Below are 15,262 nucleotides of genomic sequence, written 5' to 3'. Positions count from 1 at the left end.
GGGAGCCTACCTGTCGCAGCTGGCTGGAGGAGAATGCAGCGGGAGGTACCTGTGAGATCGAACTCAGGACAAGCTGTTTGGTGCGGTTCAGAACCTGGGAGGGATCCAGCTGAAAGAAAACCCAGATTTTCATTTAGCATCATTTCTAATCGCTCTGCATAGACAGACAGAACCACCCTCACCTTCTCAGTAGGTGCTGTGGTCATGGTCGGCGTGTCTCCTTCTAGGAACAGCTGCAGCACAGAGAGGTACCACAGGATGGCAGCGTGGAGGAACCCTGGACAACACAGCGCCCTCTGGAGGAACTCAGCACTTTGCTGCAGCAGCAAACTGAAAAAAAAAAAAAACAGGAAAGAAATGAATATGACCAAGAAAACGGAGCCAAAAGAAAGTATTCTTATACCTTTATCATAATATATTCCATATAAATCAGTTTCACACTTCATGTTAAAAATTTCAAACATCAGGATCAAAATGTTTTGGAAAGATTTCAGCTTTCAAAGCTTTAGAGCCCAAAGTTTGATCCTGATCCCCAGCCAGCATCAAATTTCCTCCTCTCTGCAGGGCAGCCGAACCTCCCAGTGTCCCAGACTAACAATCTGCTCCTTAATCTAAGCTTGAAGCTTCTTTCTGAGCAGCTTTAATTGGAGGAATCTCTTTAACTTACACCACAAGGTAATTTGGAGCCATTTCATTTTTGGGTAAATGTTCAATTATGGATGGAAAATGTACTTCCAAGTTTATACATGACAAGCTGGAACGGAGCAGTGGTGTGAAGACTTAATGGATTTACCTGCAGAGAGCCCAGGGCATTAACCGTATGCAATCGTCCGAAGATGTCAGGGAGACCCAGGGATACCGGTTTGGTTCTGAAGATGCTGAAAATGTCGATAACATAAATATAAGAAGCTCCAGATCATTGGAACTAGTTCCAGCTGTGTGTAAACGGTACCGTTGGAGCTGAACATTAGCAGACAGTCAGCAGAATTCACCAAAACAGCCAGAAGCTCTGAGCAGAAATGTTTAGATTTTTCACAACTTTGTTCCTACAGTGGAAAAAAAACAAAAACATGATTTATCATATTTGTGATTCTTTATCTCATAATTATCAGATTTAGCTGCACTCTAGAAAAATACCACATTCAATGTACATATGTTATTGTTTCACAAATTTAAATCTCTAAAGATGCAATTTGTTCTTTTTTCAAAAGTGTATTTCATTCATGATGGATACAGAATGTTAAAGATTTAATTCCCGGTTGGACTTCGCCTACCTGAGGGTACAGAAGTGCTGACAGGTAGTCCTTCAAGCAAAGGAAGAGCAGAGAAACAAGAACCTGGGCCAAAAAAAAATTAATCAATAAAGTTTATTTTTTTAACATTCATCTCAGAGAAATTTACAAACTGACAACCAGAACCTTTAAAGTTCCTTTCTAGCTTAACATAAGATGATGCAGTTTCAAACAGTTCAATAGGAATGAATGGTTGGCTTGTTTTCTCAAGCATCTCCACATGTCTGAAGGATTGATCAGTTTTTGTTTTGGACTCTCACCTGTTTGTGTTCAGCTCCTCTCTCTGCTTTCAGTGACTTCACAGCATCACTGAAGCTCTGCTGCTGTTCCTCACATCCTCTGCAGAAGGAGCCATGCAGGCTTGCGGCGCACACCAAAACAGCAGCTTCAGGCATCTTGGCCACCTGACTCCGCTTTAGACTGCAGACCATAAACAGTGACAGAGCACTTCTTAGCATTGTCTGTTTATCAATTAGCTGACAGGTAGGTAATGTCTGGTTTTACCTGCAGGCCCAGAGCCAACAATCCGAGAGGCGCTGTAGCTGTTCTGGAGGAGACTCTCCATTACGGAGACGAGCCCACAAGGAAAACAGGAGCGGAGAAAGCTGCTGCCACCAGCGCTGCAAACACATCCAGGCAGCAGATGTTTGCTCAGCTAGCAAAATCCTTAGCTCACTTCAAAGCTGTGATACATAATTAAAATCATTTCAAACTAAAATGAAAATTTCTTTGCTTTCTAATGTTCATCTGAATAAATGTATAGTTATTAAAATAGATAAAGTATTTTAAAGGACAACTCAACCAAAAATCCGCTTTTTTTATTGATGAACTGCACACATTGACATCACCTACATCCCAAGCATCGTTTTGACAATTTACTGCATGTTTGCACTAATCCTTTTTTTGTCCAAAACCTGCCCTTTGGCAACCTCCTCAGGTTTAACAAGTGCACTGTATCTTCTTTTAAATTAGCATCGGTTTTGGCTACAACGTTATTGTGATGTTACATAAAATAACAAGCATGAATAGCTCTCTCTCTCTGTGGGGTTAAAACTGGCTCCATCTCCCCCATGTCTTGGTAGAGAGTTAGAGGAGGTATAGATACAGATTGATGGCAAAGACTAGCATCACTACGATCACTCTCCTTGTTGGTGTCACTGCCAGTGTCATTGCCTCTGTCAATCACAGCAGAGACCATGCTCAGTCCCTAACCCACTGCATGTTCCGTCCTCTGCCAAGCACCGCCTCCGCAGGGCATAAATTATAAATATATGCAGATGGAAGTGAGGCTCCAGAATGGAACGAGTTCTTTTAATAATGTTCTTTAAATGTTCTTTCATGCTCAGAATCCCTCCATTTGGTTTGTTTCTCTCCTAGATGAAGCTACTTTGAGGGCTACTGATGCTATTTAACTTAAACATAGGAGGTACCCGTATGAACACTGCTTCCGTGCTTCTTCTCTCTACATAAAAATGTGTTCTTATTAAAATTGCAAATAAAAATTTCCCCTTTGATAATTTTTTCTTTTCTGCTGTACAGGTTAACATTTAAAATTCTGTTTTCATAATAGAAGTTTTGATTCTTCAGTTTACTTTTCTTTGCCACTATGGGGCTTTAAAGGTATTTTTCATATTTTTTTTACACTCTGAGAGGTTGCTGCAGACTGTGACTGAAAGCAATCTATGATAATCAAGTGATTTTATCTTTCTGTACATGTGGTGCATTCCATTAACCTTGGAAGTTGGAGGACGGTAAAGCTGTTGGATTACCTCTTAAGAATGTCATTTTAAGCTATGCAGCATTTTTAAAGTATACTTTTTAGATGTATATCAACAGATCTGGAAAAACCTTCCCATAACAGAATGTTTTAGTGATACTAAGCGATTTTTTTTTTTTACGTAGGTGTTTTCAAGAGGTTCATCAGATTTTATTGCAATATTTTGGTTGTGCAATTCTGCAGATGATGCTGGACCATCACAGCCTTCAAATACCAGTTCCATTCAGAAATTGGTCAATTCCATTGGCGCAGAGGTGACATCATCTAAAGATCAATTTATGGCACCAGGTGTTGCATTAATCCACTCCGAGAATCACACTAAAGATGTTATCCTACACTTTTCCAAATAATATTGGAATAATGAAATGAAATCAGTCAGGTGTAAAGCTTCCAGCTCTGTTTTCCATACCTTTCCAGCATATAGGCTCAGGTTTCATGGATGTTAGCACCAATCTTGTTGGATTGTGGTGAGAAATTAATTGGAAAGCAGATTTTTTTTCAGCATAAACTGGTATCTGGTCTTTTTAGGAGCAATGAGTCATCAGCGCAGGCTGGTACCGGTTGTGACTGAACTCTTCCTCTGTTATTTTAACTCAGAGATAAAAGATGGAGGTAAGGTGTACCACTGCAGAGACCACGAGAAGAGGACAACTGATGCTCATCTGAGACCAAACTCTGTTGACTTCTTCTCCGGGGCGTTCACACTGCACAGCCGCACATAGCAGACCCTGGAGGGCAAACACAGCAGCTTACGTCTCCACATAGACACAGAAGCAGCAACGTTTCTGTAGCATCTTCAGGGTAAATGAAACGACTCACCTTCAGGAGGTGTGCCGTTACCGAGCAGGCCAGCACGCTATCTGGAGAACACACCTTCCTCTGATGATGAAGAGAAGAAATCACATGGTTTCAACCTGGCTGAAGTTTGCTAAAAGATTAAACTATTAACCACCAGTTTACCTGATGCTGGTTGATGTGCTCTACGAGCCTGCTGCAGTCCACAGTGGTCCTTCCACTTTCAATCTTTATTTTAAAGAACAAAACAGCTGGGAGGGACAGGAGCACTCTGAGGAACACAAAGGTTAGGGTCAAAGATCTGATCTAGAGTTTACTGCACCCTTTAACCAGGTGTAATCTATGGAAGGGAATCAGGCCACCTGTTCCATTTATGTAAGTTTCTCTGCAGGCCAAGCTTGGAGGTGATGCTGGCAGAGGATGGAGAGCATCTCTGAGACACAACCTCAAACAGGAAATCCCAAAGATCAGCTCTGTGTCTGCAGCCACCTGAAACGTTGCTCACTTCCATTTCGTACACCAACTCCTTCAAGAACACAAAGAAATATTTTATGCCCTTATTTTACTTGCGGCAGATTAATATCTATTTATTTTCTACGCGTTTAACCCATCAAGACGCCATTCAACAACAGCTATGGGTGGTCGGTTTATCAGCCCAAATATTATGAGCCCCAGCCTAATAGACACGGGGCTCTTTGTGTTCGAGCAGAACCTCTGATCACGTCAGCAAGAGAAAACAACATCTGTGTTACCATCAAAATTTTAAAGAACATTTAGCAAATGTTGGTGTTTCTCATTAAAATGTTTTTTCCAGATTTTGCATTGAAGATTTTAATGCATTCATCAGGTGAGATGCGAAGGACACCCTGGACAGGCCTTCAGTGTTGGTCAGGATGACACAAAGAGTCTGCAACCTGTGGCTCTCATGACACTTTACAACAGCTCTTCTTCATCTTGGCTAAAAAAGGTGAAGAACCAACTCATTTTTTATAATATAGATCCTCTAGCATATCTTTTTTTGCAACATAGTTTTCCAAAGATTTCAGCAACACATTGAAAATGTATTCATTCTCTTTTCCTTTATTTTTCAAACAAAAATTTGAAAATTAAAACAGCAGGTCTTTAAGAGATACAACTTTTACTAAATATAACCCGTTTTGTTATTGCTGTCAGTTTTCTTTTTATTAAATGTAATGTTTGTGGCTCTAAACGTCCTTTATTAGCTGGACTAAAGTCAGAAATAGCTCTCTCAGTTTTAAAGGTTGCAGATTCATAAATTAAACACTAGTTAGCCTAACAGTCACGATTCCGGACTGTTGGCAGAAGCTGGATAAATGGTAGAGATGCAACACATTCACAGCAAGAACACATCTTTTTCCTCTTTTTTTAATAATGAAAAGAAAAAATAGAGGATGGATCTAGTCTGAAAGTGATTTTTAGAAATCCAGACATCTTCAAATCTTTATTATTTAATTTTTTTTTCTCCCATGGTTAGGGTGATGGAGGGTAAAGTTTCTTTTTACTCCACTTTTATTTTCCATATTAATCCAGACCTGAACATTTCTCTAATCAAGAGTTGCATAATAAATCCAGCACATTGCTTGTGGGTTGTTGAGGTGTTGAATGCTTAGTTTCTGCAGGCGTCAAAGTGTTTCACACCTGCAATCTGGAAAGGAGGTCCGGTAAACAGGTTCCTGAAAATCCTGCAGAACAACTTGGCTTTTCAAGGCTCAGGTCCCTGTTGGAATCAAATAAACAAAATGATGCTTTAATAACCTGAAGAATCTGTTTTAAATAATATTACAACCAACTATTATTAAATATTATATATTCTTCTTACCTTCTACATTTTGATCATTTTGGACAATTGCATTGTTCCCACATGAAGTCTTTTAAGTCTAATTAAAAACTTACAATGTGCACAAACGTACAATAAAGCATGGCCACTGATGAAACTGGTGGATTTAGAAACCAGTGGTTAGAAAGATCAGAGAGAATCTGTAAGTTTTGTAAAGTGGACGGATACAAACTGAAAAGCATTTCCTTATTACCTGGTCAAATTACATCAATATAAGAAACACGTTTCCCCTCAAGTGTTCTAATCTAATCTCTGGATTTCTTACTTTCCTGCCAGAAAAACAGATAAAAAGATTCTGGGTGAAGAAAGCCAAATTGCCGAACTATCAGAATGTGTAACGGATTGTCACACAGATAAAATAATAAAATTAATCTGATCATACTGTAGCCGTTTCGTTACTTTGCTCTATTGTGATGACTGTATATACCGTAAATTCTCTAATATAGGCCCGGGCCTTTATTTCACTCAAGTGCATCGCGGTCCAGGCCTTTATTGGATAGAGGCCAGTATTAGAGACAGGCCTCTATTGCTATTTGAGCAAAACAGACTACCAGTGGAATGAATAAAAATGAGATTTTGTGTCTATTTGAACCTATAAAACACTAGGTTCATTTATTGAAAAAGTACAGTTACCATGTCTCGCTTGGTTTGAAGTAAAAAAAAAAAAAAAAAATCCTCCAATTCTGTTTAATTCTCCTCCTCAGTTTTTCTCCTCCTCTTCATCTCTCCCTTTAATCTCCTCATCACTCGCGCTCCTCCTGTTCTGCTGCGTGTCTGTTCTCTTCCTCGCGCAGACGGGCAGCAGTCAGGGCCTGTCGTCCAGCTGCGCAGGGCTGTGGTACTTGTATGTTACTTACTACCACAAGTATAATGTTGAGGTATGCCCAGAAAAAACGTTTATAGCCCCGGCCTGTATTAGAGACCGGCCATTATTTACCTCCTCTGACAGCGAGACCGGCCATTATTAGAGACCCGGCCGCTATTGGAATACAGGCCAATATTAGAGAATTTACGGTATATATATTGCAGGTTTATTACTATAAGTTTCATGTGATTCAATTTGAGTTTAGTGTCTAGTGTCATACCAAAAAGCTTCTCTGACTTAAATTATAAATCAAATACTTAATCTCTCAGATGGCAGAAATTTCCTCTAAAATAAAGTAAAACCAAGTTTATAGAGTAATTGCCTTACAAGCATTCCTGCATTATTTTAGTCCCAAAAACCATCTGTGTTATTAGTTGCAGTTCTAGGAATTTTTTCAAAGGGTGGCTAAGGGATTTCCATAGTGGCCAAATTAGCATGGTGCCTGATCAGTAACTGTCCCCGAAAAATATTCATAGGGGTATTCAGGCAGGGGCTGATGTGCACTAAAGCCAGGCATACCCTGTACAACTTATGCCCTTTCCTGGCCATTCTACAATCATGCAAGAATTTTTCAGGCCAGCTTTCAGTCTGATTGGGCATCTTGTAGTATACAGGTGGAAACGAGGCGCGATTAGCCTTCCGCTCAGGAATCGTAAGGTCGGGAGAAAAATCAAACATGTTTGAAATTCAGTCGGCCGTCGTAAGGTCACATCAGAGCTTCAGGCCGCACAGTGTATAATATTTGGCTCATTTTTATATTTCAGCATTTGGAACCTCCCTAGATGGGCCTTAAAAGAAAACTGTAGTGCATAAATCATTTAACTAATCATCTAATGAGGTTTCTTGGCACCTTAACGGCTGGTCCATAATGGCATTTAACAGTTGAGAGCAGAGCTTCTTCATGTCTCCTCCACAGCCTCCCTGCTCCTCTGGACGAGTCAGATAGACCTCACAGCAGGCCCACTGCTGATACTCCTGCCTAGAAAGAAGAAAGAAAAACATGCAGTGAAAAACTGAGCTCAACTCCACAATAACAGCAACCAGTAGTTTCCTTAATACTTATGTGCTTTGGGCACATAATTATTTTTAATTCTTTTTCTATATAGTTTAATATTGACTTTTAGTTTAATGAATTTTTGTTTTGTATGTTTTGGGGTTACTTTTTTCCCCCTGGTTAATTAGTGGCTGTTGGACTGCCTATGAATGGGCTGGGTTTTGATCTTGGAGGCTGTCCTTTGCTCGCTCATTCATCTCCACCATGGAGAAGGCGCACCTGTCTCCAGCTACTGTAGGCCGCAACCGACACCTCCAAGCTGCCATGCGGTATATTTTGTTAGCCTTTGCTTGGAAACTGTTTTCATTTTGATTTCGACCTGGTGGGACCGGTTGTACTGTTTTCGATTCTTCTTTTCTTTTCTTTAGTAGTTTATTTTTTGTAGTCCAGTACTAGTAGGGGCTTCGAACGGCCCTGTATAGGGTTGTATAGTGTTGGCCCCCTGCTGTACCGTTTTGTTGTTTTTGATCGGCTCATCAGGTCCAACTTTCTGTTAATACTTTGTTTTGGTATGTTCTTTTTTCTCTTTTCCTTTTTTTGGACACAGAAGCTGAGGATATTTAATTCTGGTTTTTTTGTTTGTTTTTTTCCTCTACAGAACATCCCCACAGCTGTCTTGAGAAAGAGGGTTTTTGAAAGAGAGTAAACTACAGAATAAATTATCTTACACAAAAATGTTTACAAGAGAGGTCAAGTTTTTCTTCTGTACATTGTTGAATGTTTAAACCTGAATGGGTACAAGACTTTAATATGTAATGCGTAAGCAACACGTAATGTGATTTATTCAATAAATAAATTCTAAATATATCAGTTGCATTTCCTGCACATGCCTTTATTTCTGATAGGAAATACCTGTCAGTTTTACCTCATTATCGAGGTAAAACTGACCAATTTATAGTGATATTAGTTTGAGGTCATATCCCCCAGCCCTAATTGAAAGGTCATTAAAGTTCCTGGGAATGTCAGCTGATTATTCAGACTAAAAGCATACTCTATATCAAGGGTGGGCAATTCCAGTTCCTGGGGGCCGGTATCCTTCAACTTTTAGATGTGCCTTTGGTTCAACGCACCTGAATCAAGTAATTAGTTGATTGAGAGGACTTGTGAGAAACTGACTGCATACTGAGGAGGTAACTCAGCCATTTGCTTCAGGTGTGTTTGATAAAGGAAGGATCTAAAACCTTCAGGAGACCGGCCCTCAGGAAAAGGAATTGCCCACCCCTGCTCTATATTATACATGCTCCCAATTGACATGTAAAAATATCCATTCATAAATACGAATTTCTGTCAAAAGTTTGTACCAAAATGTTTGGAGAATGAAAAATTTTTAAACTATTGTTTATATATATTGTCAAATTAAATCTTGATGTATTTCAGCTGCTTCTTTAGAAGCATCAGTGAGTTCATCGTCATACCGCTGAGAGTCTGACAAGATGTCTTCATGTCTTTGGACTCTAAGCTCATAATTCAGCCACTCTGAAAAACATAACTGGACAAAAACAAAAGTTCATTAGTATTGGAGTCAGTCATGAAAACTAATCAGTTAAAAAATTATTTTTAATGGCCGAAGTTTATTGCAGAAAAGAAACTCTTCAATATCTCAAGCCAAAGTGTAATGCTTAACTTTCTTACATGATGAGCAAAACTTTTCAATGCAAGTAAATCAGAATAATTCTTACTCTGAAAACTGAAGTTTAGATTTGCTACTTGAAAAATTTCCGTTAATGTTGAAATCCATAACTACAACAAGAAGAGGTGCAGCTTCAGTTCTGAGCTTCGCACAAACCAATAATTCAGCAACACTGAATGTTTGATTCGATCTCACCCTAAACTGTGGCATCTGCTCCAGCTGCTGGAAGGCAGCATGCCTCCAGAGATTCAGGACAGTCTTCTTCCAGTTACTTAGGTCATGTGTGATGCTGCTCCACAGGGGGTCTGAACCATCCTGCTGTTCATCAGGGCAAACAGATCCAGAGCTTCTTCTGGCCTCAGGGAACAGCCTTGGAATGAGATACAACAGCTGGACAAAGACAACAAAAAAAGAAAAACATAGCAATTTCATTTTCATAGATGTGCAAAAAAAAAACACAATCATAGCTACCAAATGAATCTCAGAATTTCTCAGGCTGACAATGACAGAAGCAACAGAAGTTGTACCTTTTTATAAAGGCTGCTTGGGATATACTCCTGCTGCTGCTGCTGTGGAGATGGTGAGTCTCCTCTGCAGAGTCCATAGCACACAGCAGCCACACCGAGCCTGGTAAAAACCAGAGAAGAACGGCAAAGATGTCAAGTAACAAAGTACAAATACTTAATTACTGTACTTAAGTACACTTTTTAGGTATCTATACTTTACTCCATTACTTATTTTCCTTCCTACCTCTGACTTCTACTTATTACATTTTCAAACAAGTATCTGTACTTTCTATTTCCTTATATTTTTAAAACAAATGTTACTCGTTACTCTTGGCTTCGGTTTAATGTTTATAAATATTTATTTCATGTCATGTGCTCCATCCAATGCAGATCACTGGTGCCATCCACATCTAGTGAAAACTAGTGTAATTGGATGAGTCATATAAAGCAAACACTCATTGGTTAGCTAAAGGAAATCATCAGAAGCAAGCAGGTGTTCTTCAAACTGTAAACGTGAATTGTCTATGCCATGCTACAATATTGGATTCAGAAAAAGATGTTGAAATGTCTAAAAGTTCGGACACAGCAAGAGCGTATCGGGAGATGGAGACCAACCAGACCTCCCTCATCCTTGGTCCTATCTCAAAGGACTTTTTGAAATGGTCGAAAAATTGAGCTTTCAATTCACATAGTGGCATGTGGTATTTTTTTTTAAAGGTTACTTTATACTTTTATACTTTAAGTAGTTTTTGGAGCACATACTTTTTCACTTTTATTTGAGTAAAGAGGTCAAGTTGATACTTCAACTTTTACCAGAGTGTTTTTAAGTATCTATACTTCTACTTAAGTAACAATTGTGTGTACTTTTATCACCACTGAAAACGGTGAGACAAAGCTCTATCAGTCTGTGATTACTGCAGACTGACAGCTTATTGAAATGTAAACATTCTTTTGTTTTAGTCACATAAATAAACTTTGCAGTCTTTGCACCAAGAAGCATGAATATATTCTCAGAAACACCTTAATTTTAAACTAAAAAAACAAAGGGTGTTGGATGAGCAGATTAATTCTAGACAAGTCAGATTTAATTATTAATAATGTTGAAAAGCCGTAGATTATCACAGGTGTCCATAATTAGCTGTGTGAAGGGCTCATAAAGCTTTGTTCATGCTTGACGCGCCCATGCCCCTCCGGGCGGACTCCATTAGGACAGGATTTCCGCACAAAGCACCTAGGAAAATTTGTAACTACGAGGATGGATCCATGTGAAAAACATGGAGAGCAAGCATCAGCTCCTGCTGGCAAGGGTTCACAAATGTAAACATCTACAGACATCCTGTGATTTAAGTCTATAAATAAAATCACTATCAACACATTGTGAAAAAGAAACTGCTGTGGCTCTCGAACGACATGAAGAGGCTTGATAAATTTGTAAACGACTGTGTTTTCTACTTCCTCGTGTTGTGTGGAGGTGTCAGCTTGCTGTTTCTGCTGAACATGCCCTGCCCCCCAGAGTCAGTTGGGACAGGGGAAAAGCCGCACACAATATAAATGCTGCAGACACTGTGACGGGTGGCTCAGTTTCCACAGAGAAAAGACGCCCATGCCATTGAAGAGCCACAGCAATTTCTTTCCTGGAGTTTTTCCCCAAAAAATGTTGATATTGATATTTATTGGTTAAATCAAGGGATGGCTCTAGATATTTACATTTGCAAACCTTTGCAACTTCACCACGCAGAACTTGTGGAAGCAGGAAGCATAAACCAAGCTTAAAGGAGTATGTGGAAGCAGCCATAGCTCTGCAGGAGAACATCTCCAATGGAAGAATGAGGAGAGAGATCTGTCTGTTCAGAGATCTCACTGACCTGCTGACACAGGATGATGCCTGACTTATTCACTTCTTTAGAATAATTTATATTATAATTCAAACTAAGATGTTTACCGATACATTTGAAACAGGTGAAATTATCTCCACAGGCAGCTGCTTATAATTTGTTTATTTATATCACTTTGCAAATCACTGCCTCTATAAACAAAATCTACCTGATTGGCTTCAACAGAACCTTTTGGTAAAACCCCTTGATACATCTGCTGCTGTGAATCAGCATTAATTGATGAACTGAACTGAATGACCTTACCTGACAGAGAAGAGCATGTTGATGTGTGTGTTACAAAGAACTGCTGAGCTGAGAGCATCAGCCAAAGGTAATGGCTGATGTTGCCTGTGTGACACCAGCTGAACCCGAGGACCTTCTGCCATGGAGGCCTGAATGTGGACCATGAAGGCTGCCAGGCCAAGAATGTGTGAAGCACTCAATGAAGCTCCCTTTAGGTAGAAGAAGTAATAAATAGAATCAGCTGAACTTCCTTGGAAACAGAAAAATAAACTGAACCTAGCTGTCTTTGATTAACTTTCCAATTAGAGTGTAAATAACTGAATCAGACTTGACAGAAGATGCCTTTTTTTAAACTGCCTTGAGACTAAATGTGTAGTGAATTGGTCAAATATAAATACAGATAATTAAATTAAAAAATTCCTGCTTTATATAATGTTGATATGTCATCAGAGAAGGAGCAGATAGCACAGTGAAGTTTAAATGTTGATTTATGTACCTGATTGTGAAACAGCTCCCAGAGTCTGTGTGCTACGCTGGAGAGAAGGTGTCTGTTGTCAAGCAGCAAGCTGACAAACCTGCAGCCCCACGAACACTGTCTGAAAATGTAAACAAATATGTCCAAATCAATTAGCATTAAATTGGTTTAAAAAAAACTATTTAAGATAATTAATTGATTATATTGGTGAGTTTCAACACCAAATTCATAAAGGAAGAAACTATTTCTTTTTCTAGCTCTTTTTTTCACTTTAAAAAGCCAATCTAATTATTTCATCAGTTTTTAATCATGACGAAAAGAAAATGTTTTAAATAATACAACCGTTTCTACATTAGGAAAATGTTAAACCGTTTCTGAGTCATAAAAAGTATTTAGAAAAATGTGCAATTAAAAAGGTTCATTTTATAATCTTCAAAATAGATTAAATTACCGTATTTACTGTGAGATGAAAACAAAGATTGATCCCTTTCTTAAAACCAAAAAACAGCCAAATATTTCTGTTCAGTTGAATTTAGAGGGAGTCTGTTAAAGTAAAGAAACCCACTCACTTATTAGGAGGATTTCCTCTAGAAGCGTTCAACAGGCTTTGGCAGAAAGTTCGCAGGATTAAATTAACAACCTGATGATAAAAACCAAGAAATCTCTGTGATCACAACTTTAAAACACAACTTAACCAGTTCTTTGTTTTTCAATCAAAGCCTACTTTTACATGAAGCTCAGGCAGCTGGGTGCAGTCTGTATTCAGCGTGACAACTGCTTGCCTCATGAGCTCATCAGGGGAACCAGGAAAGATGACGCTTAAAGTGTGGGAGATCCTGGACAGCTGAGCTGACATCTCTGAGAATAAACAACCAGCACTGATTACTGATTACCTACTGATTATTGTTGACAGAATTGTTTGAGTGGGAACACATACCTCCATTGTTTCCTCCAACAACCAGCTCTGTGAAGTCCCTCAGCTGAACTTTCAGGATGTCAAATGGATCTTCTTTAGTGTCCGAATGTGCAGCAGTCTCTGAAAAACAAACAAACAAACATCATAAACACCTGAATTTAAACTGTAGACGAATGCATCACCTGTGATTCAGAGGGTTCATTAGAAAATGCCTACTGTTTTGCTGCCTTTGTTTTTGACAGGACTCCACATACGATGAATACTGGGCAGCTGGGATCTTATCTGCTCTGAATACAACAAACAAATGAAACAATAGACAGAATCCACAGAAAATATAAAGGGATTCATCAGGAAAAACACAAAGTATTCAAAAAAATATATTTTAAAATGCATAAAAAACCAAACTTAAAACACAGCATGATTAAAAACTTACTTTTTCAGAGCTTCAATTAAATTCATCTGCGCGTCAGGTTTTAGTGGGAGCTGAAATAAAGTAAATATAACTTTAAGTGTTTCACGCAGGAAATGCGGACTATGTGGAAAATACTCACCACTCTTGGCTTGAGCAAAGCAGGAAGAAATCGGGTTAAAAAGTATGGCCTCCGGAAAATACTGTAAGGAGAAAGAGGAAGTTTGTTCATTCATTTTGAATATTTGTTATTATATACGCGTCATTTGGCCGTTATGATGCTCTGAACTGATTTGGTGTTGCGTTCAGTCAGGATTAACTTTGTCACAGGGATGGTCTGATGACACCATGGTCAAATGTTAACGCACAATATCCAAGTTGTATGTAACAAGCATACACATAACAGGAGATGTAATAATAAAAAATAAAAAAACCTGAGTAAAGACATTGCAATCCTCTGAATATTAGGGGGATTATTTTAGTAGTACATTTTCACACCTATAACATTTATTTATCAATGCAGAAACTGAGCTATAAGCAAGTCAATTTTCCCTCGATTTGAACAGCTCAGCAAGACAATTTTCCAATGGGATAAGATGATTACATCTGAAATAATCATAAAAACAAACCATCATCTTATTTCAAGTGCATATCCATCTTATAGGGGCAAAAATACACATTTAATTGGCAGATCAAATTAAGGACTAAGACACTTATTCAATTCTAAATGTTAAACTTATTTTCAGATCTGTTCTTGATTCTTCCCTTCTCCCTACTCAGTCTAAGCAGAGTTGAGTTTTTAAACAGAACTTGGCTGTTTAAAAAAAAAACTATAACTTATAAAGTGCAATACTGCCTTCTATTTACCAGCCTTTCACATAAAGTGGAACAATATAAATTTGCTAAATTGAATTGAACATTTTTAGCGTTGAGCCAGTTAATCTGGGTCCAGGGACGGACAAACAATAATCAGCAGCTTTCCGCCTTCTTACAGTATTGTTATTGAGATAGGCTTGCATTTAGTGTAGCTGTTGCTGCTCTTTGACCTCTTGTGATTTACATACAGTTCCATCCATTATTTTATTCCGATTATTGCTTTAACCTTTCAAATAACATTCAGCACTCGCAAACCCTGAATTTCTTCCATCTTTGTGTCATTGCGACATTGTGATGTGAGAATTCACCTGGCCTCCATGACAGTAGCAGAGATCCTGCCTGTGCTTTCAAACAGAGACACTGCTTTCTCCACATCCTGTGCAGCCTGGCACTGAAGCAGCAGAAACACAGATTATAAAGCTGGTAATCAACACTTGGGACATATACATATACATATATATATAAAACACATCATCAAAACTAAGTCTGACCACTGGGGGTCGCTGTTACCTGCACTGATGTACCTCCAGAAGAAACATCTTCATACAAACCCATGTCCTCCACCGGCTCCTGCATGAACAAACAGACTAAGCACCATTAAAGACAGACATCCATCTATTCAAGTATTAAACTCCATCTAAATAAAGAGAAACCTAAAATTAAAGAAGATAGAATGACCACAGATGTGTTTT

The 15,262-nt window shown here is 38.7% G+C and overlaps 1 protein-coding gene across 1 annotated transcript in view; it reads right to left on the bottom strand.

Moving 5' to 3' along the window:
• Positions 1-15,262, bottom strand: part of LOC119789159 (Fanconi anemia group A protein) — a 37,299-nt gene that overhangs the window by 360 nt on the left and 21,677 nt on the right. The window contains exons 17-42 of the mRNA XM_038293953.1: positions 15,081-15,140; positions 14,879-14,961; positions 13,837-13,897; positions 13,719-13,768; positions 13,502-13,572; positions 13,307-13,405; positions 13,094-13,227; positions 12,939-13,009; positions 12,391-12,490; positions 11,916-12,103; positions 9,799-9,898; positions 9,467-9,661; positions 9,057-9,130; positions 7,438-7,566; positions 5,524-5,602; positions 4,227-4,390; positions 4,030-4,135; positions 3,889-3,948; positions 3,693-3,797; positions 1,797-1,912; positions 1,553-1,712; positions 1,275-1,337; positions 953-1,046; positions 794-878; positions 183-330; positions 11-109 (exon numbers count right to left, since the gene is read on the bottom strand). Coding sequence (XP_038149881.1) covers positions 11-109; positions 183-330; positions 794-878; positions 953-1,046; positions 1,275-1,337; positions 1,553-1,712; positions 1,797-1,912; positions 3,693-3,797; positions 3,889-3,948; positions 4,030-4,135; positions 4,227-4,390; positions 5,524-5,602; positions 7,438-7,566; positions 9,057-9,130; positions 9,467-9,661; positions 9,799-9,898; positions 11,916-12,103; positions 12,391-12,490; positions 12,939-13,009; positions 13,094-13,227; positions 13,307-13,405; positions 13,502-13,572; positions 13,719-13,768; positions 13,837-13,897; positions 14,879-14,961; positions 15,081-15,140 — 2,694 coding nt within the window. The remainder of the gene's footprint in view (positions 1-10; positions 110-182; positions 331-793; positions 879-952; positions 1,047-1,274; positions 1,338-1,552; positions 1,713-1,796; positions 1,913-3,692; positions 3,798-3,888; positions 3,949-4,029; positions 4,136-4,226; positions 4,391-5,523; positions 5,603-7,437; positions 7,567-9,056; positions 9,131-9,466; positions 9,662-9,798; positions 9,899-11,915; positions 12,104-12,390; positions 12,491-12,938; positions 13,010-13,093; positions 13,228-13,306; positions 13,406-13,501; positions 13,573-13,718; positions 13,769-13,836; positions 13,898-14,878; positions 14,962-15,080; positions 15,141-15,262) is intronic.

Source organism: Cyprinodon tularosa, unplaced genomic scaffold (genome assembly GCF_016077235.1).
Source record: "Cyprinodon tularosa strain WSP-4 unplaced genomic scaffold, ASM1607723v1 ctg332, whole genome shotgun sequence".
In the NCBI taxonomy this organism is placed as follows: domain Eukaryota; kingdom Metazoa; phylum Chordata; class Actinopteri; order Cyprinodontiformes; family Cyprinodontidae; genus Cyprinodon; species Cyprinodon tularosa.
This window is presented reverse-complemented; position numbering and strand designations above follow the sequence as displayed.